The sequence below is a fragment of the Cephus cinctus genome, unplaced genomic scaffold (assembly GCF_000341935.2).
Source record: "Cephus cinctus unplaced genomic scaffold, Ccin1 Ccin1_scaffold0566, whole genome shotgun sequence".
Taxonomy (NCBI): Eukaryota; Metazoa; Arthropoda; class Insecta; order Hymenoptera; family Cephidae; genus Cephus; species Cephus cinctus.
In genome coordinates, this window is record NW_014333218.1 from 122,666 (window position 1) to 134,917 (window position 12,252).

The 12,252-nt window shown below is 45.9% G+C and overlaps 1 protein-coding gene across 6 annotated transcripts in view; it reads right to left on the bottom strand.

The window, feature by feature from the left end:
* Positions 1 to 12,252, bottom strand: part of LOC107268593 (teneurin-a) — a 233,321-nt gene that overhangs the window by 117,695 nt on the left and 103,374 nt on the right. For 4 of the 6 annotated variants that reach the window (XM_015741516.2, XM_025085866.1, XM_015741517.2 and 1 more), the window contains 4 exons: positions 8,678 to 8,875; positions 8,399 to 8,566; positions 5,924 to 5,950; positions 5,055 to 5,234 (listed from right to left, as the gene is read on the bottom strand). In XM_015741516.2, the coding sequence (XP_015597002.1) occupies positions 5,055 to 5,234; positions 5,924 to 5,950; positions 8,399 to 8,566; positions 8,678 to 8,875 (573 nt within the window). The remainder of the gene's footprint in view (positions 1 to 5,054; positions 5,235 to 5,923; positions 5,951 to 8,398; positions 8,567 to 8,677; positions 8,876 to 12,252) is intronic. The other 2 variants (XM_025085864.1, XM_025085865.1) reach the window with 1 other exon arrangement.

The window sequence follows — 12,252 nt, forward strand, 5'->3', positions numbered from 1 at the left end:
GGGTTTTTTTTTTTTTTTTTTTTTTTTTTTTTCTTTATTCTGAATAGGAAACTACGGAAGGGGAACTGCTAGTTTGACCGGGATGGCTGGCTGGTATGGTAATTCCTGCCGCGACAATCGTACCCACGGGAGCCATGGAGCAGACTGGGATGGCGTTGTGGATTCTGCAGGAGGTCGAGTTCCTGGCAAAAAGCATTCCCGACGTGTTAATTGATACAAACGGGAACGTATTCGCCGCGGGTCGGCATTGCCGGGCGTTTATTAAAATGGAGCGTCCGCCGTTGGTGCCACTCCATTTTCAATTGGCTCTGACGATGCGCTGAATTACACGACAAAAGATAGGGGGCGGCGATAGGGGAGATGAAAGAAGAAAAAAAATCGAGACTAGAGTATATTCAAAATTTGAGTCTGACTCAATATTGGGTATATCCACTGTATCCGTTGACAATGGGTAGCTAGGGATCCATTTATGATTGACATAAGGGATGCAGAACGGAGGGTGAAAAGCTTCTCCTATATACTATATAACCAAAAGAGATCTAAGCGAAGGAACAGCATTGTGCTGGACCATGAAGAAATAATCGTTGCTTAATACGCTTGATGGTATTAGAGACCCTCGTAGGGTCAAAGGTCGATACGTTTTTGGGTCCTGTCAAAAGACGTCAAATAATCCTAGGAACGACGAGAGGTATTATCGAAGGGGGGTAACTTTTGACAATTTTTAATTATCAAAAATTTTTTTTATACAAATTACTTTTCCTTCGTAATTCGAGCAAAAATTGATTTTGAGGCGTGAAAAATAATTTTATAAAGATAATTGAAACACTTATAAAAATTTGAAAAAAAAATATATATATCCCATGTATTCCGTATACATACGTAAACCTGCTGTTTGGTTGAATGCGGCCCACCCTTCGGTAGAAATCGAAATTGAAATGAAACATCATCTGGTAACACTAATCCTCGTGTATGAGGGAGAAGCTTATTGAACTGACAGATCCAAATAGGATATTATTCCATGTAAAACCGTGCAGCTTCTCTACGGTTCTATTCTTCGGGTTTACAAAGACACGTGGACGTCTCCCTCTCGCTCTCTCTTGTAGCAAGTACATGTGAGTCTGTCTCCGTCCCACTCCCATGCAAGGTCCCAATAGTAAATTTCGTCCCTACTTATAAAAAAAAAAAAAAAAAAAAAAAAAAAAAAAAAAAAAAAAAAAAAAAAAAAAAAAAAAAAAAAAAAAAAAAAAAAAAAAAAAAAAAAAAAAAAAAAAAAAAAAAAAAAAAAAAAAAAAAAAAAAAAAAAAAAAAAAAAAAAAAAAAAAAAAAAAAAAACGATAGGATACCTAAGTAAGAAAATTACTAAAATTATCGGATAAAAGAAATGGACCAAATAAATTTATCGAAAGTGCATCCTTTTTCTACGTTGCATTTAAAATGCACTATTTTCACAGTCTCTCGTTTCCTTTGTCACGGCTGATACGTATCTCGTATTAAGTACGACAGCGAAGAAAACGAACGAGCTACAAAACGAAGCCACTTTTACAAAGGAGAATTTCCTTTTGGAAATACGACACTCTGCACTGTCTGACATTACCTACTGCACTTTTCTTCCTCTTTCACGCCTCACTTTATTCCGCGATAAAAAGTACGACCCCTCTGGGCTCTATAACGTTGGCTGGTAAATCCGCTGCTCGATCTCCCGTGTACTTCCTTATGAATGGTGACGTCAATGTTATAGGATTACAAAGAATTTTGAAAAAGGGTGGCATACCCCCCCCTCCCTCCCTTACGTAGGACGCAGTTCAAAAGTGGGAAATTATCCACGAAGTTAAACAAGGACCGAGAACAAACGATAGACAAAGAGCCTAGGTTGAGTAGATAGTAAAGCGAACGAGAGAGAGAGAGAGAGACAGAAAGGGAATGAATGTCTTCTCGTAACCCGATTTGCCTGTAGGAAGTCCCACGTAACTCGACCGTATGCAGGATATATATCCTTTCATATCGTATTATCCCCAGGTGTCACAGTATAGCCGAGACTAACGAAGCTACGTCACGAGAACAACGTGTCAAGGTAGAAACGTCATTTTAATTAATTAACGAAAAAATTATTACGAAAAATGTTACAAAAAATAAATTTTTCCTTCCCAGCTAAAATATTCGTTTACACTGAATTTGAGTCTAGTAAACGTTACTTTACGCGTAAAGGATAAAAGCAGCTTTTGGTTGCGTAACTTGAGGTCAGAGGCCAAATACTGAAAATCTTATCTGCAGCTTCTCAGAGAAGCATCGAAATGCTGTATCTGTGCATTGTAAACGTAAAGGAGGCTAAATCGCGTGGGTTTGCTTATACTGATATCAATGATCTGAAACAGTGGCTGTTACGGGCCACGTGTACCAGCGGCGAGACTAGCGTGCACGGCAGTCTAATAAATACTAATTAGCTGACTGGTAATTAATATGGAACGCTGGTAACCCAGCAGCACGACAACCGCGCCTTACCTCGTATCTAACGAACGCGCTAATACGTCGATTATACTAATAAAATTTCCGCAGTCAGGTTGCGCGATCGTATAGGCAGGAAGTACCGGTAGTAAGTAGAGCGAACCGTCGGACTGTGGAGAAAAAGAAAAAAAAAAAAAAAAAAGAAAAAAAAATTATCAAGGGTCGGGATTCGAACCCGGACCCAGGGCGGGTGGGAGAGAGAGGTAAGATAAAATCGTGAGCCACGTGAATGAGAGCAAACAGGAGAGAAGAAGACTCGGAGAGTTTTCCGTCGTCAAAGGACTCTGGCGCGAGGCAAATCAGTGAACGTAAATCTTGTCTTTTTGCAGGAGGGGGGGGGGGGGGGTTGCTGCTCCTCCGGCACCCCCTTTGCTTAGAATTCGATCGATTCGTCCCTCTCTCTCTCTCGCTCCCTCTACCGGTACTACCAACCATGCTGGCACTCCTGGAAAAGAAGGAGTGCCCTCAGACCTCTTTAAGAGACCCTAAGATAAACCGAGCGCCGATTCATTCGCAAAAACAATCCTGATTTGTGAGTTCGCCGCTAGATGACAAAAAAATATATTCTGCGCATCTTCGAGGTACGATCGGTCGCAGCTTCTCTTAAGGATGGAGACAGATTGGAGGACCTCGGGGATTCCTTGGGTATATGTCGCAGACGGATGAGTTATTCCAAAAAAATAGATAGGGGATGATGATCCGAAGGTGGAAGATATTTTTGACTTAGTTTATCATTTGGTAATACGTGCGTTTGGCTACCGGAGGGACTTTGGGGGGTTGAAAAATAAAGAAAAACTTATATTGCAGGTTAGAGTCTCGCGGGTAGTATGGTCGTTGCTTTAAATTTAGCCTTGGCCAAAAATTACGTCAAGGGTTGTACCCGTAATAATGACAATAGTTTATCTTATCCATCTCCCTCGCTCTGCACTGTACATATTTTTCTGCCGGCAATTCTGCGGGTTCTCACCGAGCGACTGGGACAATTTTCCAGCGCTGCAACCGTCGTACCCAAGATTTCGCGTCCCCATAAAACCCGACTTCGAAAGAACTTCAATTAGTTGCGTTAAAAAGAAAAAAAAAAATCTCCTTTGAGATATCATTCAAAAACTGTATATCAAGCCACGAGAAGAATTTATCTCAATAATTTATCCGAATAAAGTAATCGGATAAAAAAAAAGAAATTTTGACGAAAACCCAAAATCCAAAAAACCTAACGTTACCACCCAACGTATACATATACACATATCCACAATCCCCATTTTTTTTCAATACGACCACCCGATATAATTCGCCATAAACCCCATAATAAAAAGTTCCCCTGTATGATTTCTCGCGTGTATTGTAAGCATAAGCCACGGTGCGTCTTTATTGGATGCTGAGAAAGAATCGAATTTCCTTATATGGAAGCCCCCCCCCCCCCAAGCCAATCCCTAAGTTGATATTGTACGATGCAATTTTTTTGCCACCCTTCCCAACGTGGTCCAGGCCCCTCGCCGGATGAGGGGGGACGGCTCAACACTATTTTTGGAAAAAGGCCATCGTAAAATAGTCCCGGTAACGAGGCTCTACATTCAATGAAGCCGCGGTCGGTTAAAGCGATATGGCTTATCGAGAATGCATTACGATAAATCGGGGGCTGGTCCACCGTAGGCGAGCCTGCGTTCGCCAGGCTGCCCCATAAAAACGGAATCCATAGGTTGTGTCCATATAATGCGTGGATACACGCGAGAGGTACGGTAACGTAGATCGGTACGGGACGATGATCGACGAAAGTTGCCGAGTGGACGTGCGATAATGGGTGATCGTTAAAAAAAGGGAATAAAAGGGGTAAACACGGGGCGAAGGGATGTAAATCGTCCATTCCGATAGGACGTCCACGATATACATATACAGGGTCGGCTGGCGCCGGGTACCGACGCCAATGGCAAACAGGCACCTACGCCGACGACGGCAAGGCCATATACTAATGGCGTGTACATAGAGAAATATAGAGAAACAAATATACCGCGTCGAGTATATTTACAATGAATTAACGGGGGCGTTAATGCGCAACCCCTAGCCTGCTCCCCATTAGTTTAAACAGATTCCCCACTCCATGGGATATATAACCCATCCAGACTCCAGCACCTCCCCTCACCTCGTCATCCCTTCGACTACCAGCCCTCGCGTCCAGTGCCGGCTACGTTAACCGGCGCCCCGGTGCATCCGCCGAATTACTACAGCCTGCTAAATTGCATTATTCAAAACGACATTGTACGGTTTTTTTTTTTTTTTTAAGTAAAAAGTAAAATTGATAATGAGAGACAGATTGCGAAAGGGATGACAAAGTGGGGGAATATGCGATTTTGGGTAATTCGATCTGTTTCACTTATTGGGACTGAGTGCGGAACGTTATTGGGTGTTTACTTGAAAATTAGGTTATGTAACGGGTTCGACTGCGGACGAAGTGGCTGTGTTGTACGGGGGATGAAGGAGTTTGTGAAATTACGAGTTTTCTAAATAAATGAAACTGTATGATTTACAGTGCGTTACGATCGCATTTTTACACTTACCTGTATAATTCTCAGGTTGCACCTGGTCGCTGGGTATCGCGTAACCTGCAGTTGATACTGCGTTCGGTGGGCAGCCATTGCGATTCTGTTGGGTTCTTATGGTGTGGGTTGCGTGGAGTGACGGTCCACGTGGTGGTACTTCCGGTGGGGCTGGTTCCGGTGGCGAGTCTCTGCCGTTGTCTGTAAAAAAAAAGAAAGGCTTAAAAAAAGTCATGCGTCGCAGTCAGGAAGCTGTGAGAAAATAGTTGGCTGAAGAGAAGCAAATTGCATTTCCATGTAACGATACGGTGATTTACACGTGGCTGCTTGTATCTAGCTTTTCAGATTTTCTTTTTTCTTTGGGCGAAACGCGTAAAATTTTGGCGATGAAAATAATGCGAGACCGAAATAAAATCTACGATTTCAACCGCCAGTCCTCGAGACCTTCTCATCTCACGTATTTTTATTCCATCCTTTACGGCCGTATCTGCCGGGTCTGTCAGTCTGCTGGAAAAGTGCAGCTCTGGATGCATTTAGGTAAATCCGTATAAAGCGCAATGCACGTGCTCGGTATTACTCACGTACTCGAGATTCATTAACGTTACTATTAGCCGAGTAAAATCTCTGGTAAGGTCTAACACGGTAAAAGGGTACTGAATAAAATAATAATTAAAAATAACTGCATAAGCCACCCGGTGCATACTTTACGTCCTTTCCCATATACGTCGGAAGTTGCCGTTTAAATATTTAAAGGCATTATCTAAGGTCTCTCCGACCAGCGGATAACCCGGTGGATGACGTCATAAGGAAAATTGAAATCAATGTTGAATTAGACTAATAAAAAAAAAAGTGCATAATAAAATAAATCCAATTCAACGTGATTTACGTACCCGTAAAGTAAGACGGCCTGGAAAGACCTGTGCAGGTGCAAGAGAGAGTGCATGGTGAGGAAAGTGCATTAGTGCAGTTGGCACGTTGATCGATGACTATTTTCAGAGTGGTACCAGGATGATTAGGTAAACGATGTAATTATAGTTAAAGGTGGTAATGGGGGGATTTTGCTCGAGAGTGCATCGGTGCAATGGTCCTTTGCGATAGAAACAAATGGTTGCGTATATCGCAGATGCATTTTCCGAGCAATCGATATATAAGCGTCACGGAAGATACGCAGCTGCAGTAACGATTACGAGTGACGAGAAGATCAGAATACAATTACAACCCGGGACAATGGTGCAGTAACAATACGTAATAATTGTTTAATTAAATTCAACGGTAAAATGCACATTGCACTTCTGTCAGGTGCAGCCGAGCCTGCGCCAGTCCCGTATATGCATATGCATAGCGGCACGTATCACTTTTAGTCTGGCACGAGTTCAGCCTTTCTGCATTAGGCGCAACTGCACGACCTGCCTCGCCGACCCTTTCACTCGTTTCTCGTTTCGGTTATTGGCTTCAGCCGGGAAATTTACAGTGCAGTTGCAGTTGCAGTCGCGGCAAAGAGGCCACGCGCGAAAGTGAACACTGCCTTTGGATTACTCTCTGGATTACTTGGGCGCGTCAGTACGCTGCCAGCACTTTGCTCACTTACTTAACCACGTGCCTACCGACCTAACAGCCGACCCCCCCTAAGTTAACAAGTTGAACCTCGGTAAATTAGCAGACCTTGGGACATTGAATTCTGTATAACGAAGGAGATTACAATGTTGATGTACAAAAGGGTTAATTTATATAGGATTCTTGTAGGATAATTAACAATACGATATACGTTAACGGTAGGAAACAAGGGAAGCTCTGATGATCAGCCAAACATGGATGAATTGAATGAACATACGCACAGTGCACTCAAGACGCATCTCCATAGTCATAAAGCAAGTTAGGCTAATCGGATCTATCTCTACTGGCGATGGCACTGTCAACCAATCGTAATCAGTAATCGGATAGCCAATTAAGGTAGTAGGACAGGACGTCAGCGACACCCGGTCCAAGCGGGTTAACGCAGATTCTGAGGGTCCGGGACTCCGAAGGGGTTGGCTCTGCACGGGCTTGCAAGGTGGTCGACAGTGACTTGATGCGGTTAGTGGTTCGCTCGGGCTAACTCGATTTAATGGACTCGCACCCTTTGGAATCCCTTAACCTCCCTAGCGCCCCCTGTGGAAGGTCGCGATGCTACCTTGAATATTCATGAAAATCGAAATCATTTTACGTTCCATTGTCAGCTCGCGGTTGAGTACAGATTTGGAGGTGGTGGGTTGCTCCACGATTTTCATAAAGGGGGTTAAACCTTGAACACGGACTATTGGCACAGTTCTCGACAGTGCATCAACCCCTGTCGGACGTGAACCTGGCACTGACCCAGGAGTAGCGCCCTCTGTGCTCCATGGTCAAATTTGCGGTTAAGGCTCGATCCTCCCCCCTCGCCCCCCTCCCGCTCAGCCTCTCTAACATACTCGCACCCCTAACTGTCACCCCTCTTGGTGCTATGAGCATCCGAAAGCCCTCTAGGTACGATCAATAGTCCGATACTCGATATACGGGAAGCGTTCGGAGGTGACGGCCTTCGATTTCGATGAGGGTCGGCGCGGGCAAACTCCGAGCCATTTGCTAATAGGCGTCGCGACGACCTTCCATTAGGGTGGAGAGACGCTGCGGCCAAGCAGCAGCACCATGATGCAGCTACCGGTAGAAGCTCTGGTCCAAAAGGGAAAACAAGGTCGTGGACGACCTGGACCAGCAAGCTCATCCAGGACGGCAAACGAGATATCCATCTAGCTAGAGTCCAGAGCCGAGTCAGGAAAATTCTGTTAAAAGTTAACCTTACTCCAACCTCGACCAGAAGGTTTCGTAGAGAGACTCGCGTGTCAAATTATCTCCCGTGAAAACTACGTTAGCATCGGCTAACCTCAGTAGGTGCAGCGGACAAGCTCAGACCTAAAGAGGCTAGGCGCGCCAAAACAGCAGGACTCTAAGCAGGCCATTCTCTTCCTTGGACTTCATACGCGGAAGCACTAACTTCCGGCTGACCCCTGTTAACTAGCCTGGCCAGCATAGAGACCCTTAACTCCGTTAGTCTCGACGCTTTTCCTTCGTCTACGCTTCCCCACCCTGTAGTCCGACCTAAGCCAAGCCAACCCAACCCGAACCCAACCATGACCGTAGCTTCAACTTCATCATCAACCTTGTACCCATCGTGTCAGATTCTCTTCCTCTCGCGTCTTCATGAAGGTACAACCGTCCTTACGCAAAGTCCCGCACCTTCCAGCCTCTCATTTAACTGTACGAGTTACGAAGATTAGCTCAGCCGCGTTTCCATTGTCTACGACGGCACCACTTGGCCCTTTCATCCTGTTTCTATAACCGCTACCCACCGTTGCTCAGGTGGATACGAGAATGCTCCTCGGGGTAGGTCGTCTCTGACCTGTCACTGGCTGTGGAGCTGGAGCTCAGGGCACTTGCATGACCCCGACGTGTTCTGCGACCCAGGGTGCCTCCAGCTGCGTTACTCTTCTTGGACGGGGCTGCGTATACTGTTTCCCCTAGAACAAAACCAGCGATTATCATCATGGTCGATGAGGTTGTTCAACCTAGTCGGAGGTCAGCCTGAGCTTGCTCCTAGGTAATCGCAGGTTACGTAAGTGACCCCTTACCGCTGCGAGATCTGTCGGAGGTCACGCTGCCATTGTAATGATGTCTTCGAGAATTGGTGCTCTCGAGAGGAAACGGCGAAGCCTGCCTGTGGTTGGGGGTCAGAGTTGGGGGAGGAGTCGGAAAGGGGGTCGTTGGGTTGTCCGTAGTGGCAGCACCCTCCGTATCAGACCCAGTACGATAGGAACGCTCAGCAGGATCTGAAAGGCAAAGAAGAGCATTCGATTAGCCAAGGATTCATCCACGTCCTAAGATCAGAGTATCGCCAAGTATGGTTAGGGGGGTCAGAGATTCATCCCAGAAGTGGTTCCACCACGTGATCCGGTCATAGGGGACGCTTTAGTACCCATCATTAACTACTGGACTAGCAGATAACCCAGTGGTAGGTCATCCGATAGCAACAATCCCCAAGAGCAGTACTTGGTCTCAGGTCGATGATCCTACCCGCATGCTCCAAGTATCTGCCGCCTACCCTAGCAGTGACTCTTTGGGGCTGATCATCCCCGGTCCAGGTCAGGACCGGGGAACGAATGCGTCGGTCGATATAATCCAGCCGTCTCCAGCATCCAAAAGCACGGACCCGGGTCTGTCAATTTTTCTTATTAATTGCCATGTAATTCCAAGGCCACAGGGAGGAGAGGCGCGTTCCCAATTTTCCGTTAAATTTCCTTTCTCCGACAAGGAACAAAGGGAGTGCGCGCGCTACGAGGGCCAGAGGGTTACAACCCAGCTACGGGATGGTTCGCCAAGTCAAAGGGGTGCAGATACGGGAAGCCAGAGGACGGAGGATTGAATCTTGTCGGTAATTAATGAGGAAAGTTTTACAAATAGCTCCGGGCCACAGTCACTAAACGCCTTGCTAAGCTCGTGAATCCTATCCGCCGGCGAAATATCTCTGCGCGTAAGCAAATTCTTCATTGATAACCCGGCAAAGTCCGATCACTCGCGTCATCCCTCTTCTCATGAAAATCCACCGTCACCCTAACAACCTCACCGTGGACCCCGCTTTGACCCCCCTTTGAAACCCTTCTACCCACTTCGCATGGATCCTATTTCATTCTCTGGTGGCTCCTGATGATTCTCAGTGACAGTTCAGTCCTTTACGATTAGGATGCTGCCCGCTGGATCAGCATGGAGAGTTTCGCGCTGTCTACCTTTGACCCTATGAATTCCAGGAGCAAGATCAGAAAGAAAATATAACGCGGATGATCCAGAGGTGAGGCCGGACTGCGGCTCTGGGTCTACGTGTACGATTCCGTCTATGTGTGCGTCCATGGACCGGAGTCAGGCCACTGGCGCTGATATTGCTCGCATTAAACTTTCATATTCAATCTTGCCACCAGAGCTCGGAGCAACCCCCAGCACGACGTGGCATCAAGCCCGCATGTAATTGTGTTATGCCCTCTCTCCTCTCTTCCTGACCCTCTTTACTCTCTGCCACCCCCCTTTCCCCCCACACGTAACTTCATCGTCCTTCTCCTCCGACCCGACGCTCCCATACCCCTGCTTGCTTTCTATATTGGATTTTCTAATCCATATGGATTCGAATGTCCTCACACTTTTACTCATTTTCCTGTATCCTGCAATTTTCATCCGGCAGCCTGTGGAAAGGCGCATTCGCATGTGAGATTAACCGGTGGAACGTTAGCGAGTCGAACAAGAAAAATATGGATTGAAAAATGAGTTCCCGAGGCAACTTGTGAACGACGCTTAAAGATTGGTAAAAAAAAATTTTTTTAAATCTACTTTACCGACAGAGACCGATTGACCGAAAAACGCAAATTTCGGTACGCATAATCTGAATGGACAAGCAGCCTGATTAGCAATGGTTAACGATACTTGGGCGTTAATAAATTTTAAATGTCTAAAGTCAGAATAGCAAAGAGCTCCGAGGCGAAACCGTCACAGGTCGCAGACAATGTAAAAGCAAACTGAAGTTTCCCTGACGAGCGCAGGTGCGGTTTTCGAGGGCGACTAAGAAAAGCCAAAGTGCCAAAGCGACGGAGCGAAACAGTCGCGGCGACGAAGGGGGGCCAAGGGAGGAGGCAATTCTCGAATAATCTTGACCCTTGTAAAAGTAATTAAATTAAGTAAAGATCACTCTCGGCCTTTCTTCTCCACGTTGAGCAAATACGCGGGTGGCTCTTTGTCTTGTCGAATCCCAAAGTTTCCACGGGTTGAGGGAAGCCCTAGTCGCGAGAGAGACAGAATGACAGTTAAATTTCAAGAGTAACAAAGAAAGCTAAACGACAGTACTGCATTCTCAGTCGTTCGCATACATATCAAATATACATATATATATATATATATACATGCTTATATCGAAAAAGAAAATAAAAAATGTATATATATACATATACACATAGGTGCGTTTTCCTCAACGAACAATAGCTGCACCATAGTCTGGTGTTCGCACGAAAACCAATTTCCGAACCGTCGTGGCAGCAAGGCGATCTCGATGTCGAGGCTGAAGCCCCGGTTGAAAAAAAAAGATGAAAAAAAAAAAAAAGGAAAACTTTGCCATTCCAACCCCTCCAGACATTGCATGGCAGTGCTGATGGCCTTCCTGCCAGTAACGTCAGCGACGACGCTGGCGCTCCTGGTGGTGGTGGTGGTAACTTCAAAGGGCGACCGACCGCTTTGAGGGTTGAACGTTGAACAAAGGAGGGAGGGAGAGGGGGAGTTATACTTTCAACAGGTGCAAAGTGTCTTCCGTTCTCAAAGGGCCGTACACCCTACGTTTCCCTCCCCCAGCCACCCGCCCTTAACCAACAATAGCAAGTCAGCCGAGGGCGCCCAGGAGCGTCTCTAGTATATCGGATGGGCCTCTTAATAAGCCGATGCTCTGTTTGTGAAAACATCCCTCTAATGAGACCTCCGTCCTTTAACCTCTCTCGTTTAATCATCAAGATTTCTATACCCACCGTTATACCCCTGAATCATCCCTTATACGTCTATCCCGAAGGACTGGGAATCAAACGCCGGAGCATGTGTTGTAATATATATATATATATATACACCAGTCGATTTTATCGTCAAGCGCGAGCGCCAGGCCCGGGGCGCGAAAATGTTTTTCTCCGAGGCTGCCAGAGAGGATAGTAGCTGGAAAAGCTATTTGCGAGTGAGACAGGGAGTTACGTAAAAGCGACGTACGATGGTTAAGGATAAGACAGGAAGAGCGACGGGTCGGACGGAGAAGAGAAATAGTCCGAGTGAATGGGTGGGAGAGAGAAGAATGGCATCGCCGATGGTAAAGAGAGAAATTCTTATTTACATTACTCGAATCGACTTCCCTGCGTGTTTTGTCTGGCCAAGAAAATGAACCGTCGACGTTCCAGTGTTTCAACGTGGGACAGCCTGGGGCTGTCGGAGCGATTAGCAAAAGAGATAAAGAAAAAATATCAAGAGAGGTCGGCATACTATTAATTGTCATTAGAAACAAAGAAATCGACCGAAACTGAGATTCGACGTCCTTTGACTCTGGTCCGTGGAAAATTAAAAAAAAATTTAATTTTAGGGGTCCACGGGTTTGATAGTCATAGGTAGGCACGTGGCACGGAGGGGGGGGGGGGGGAAA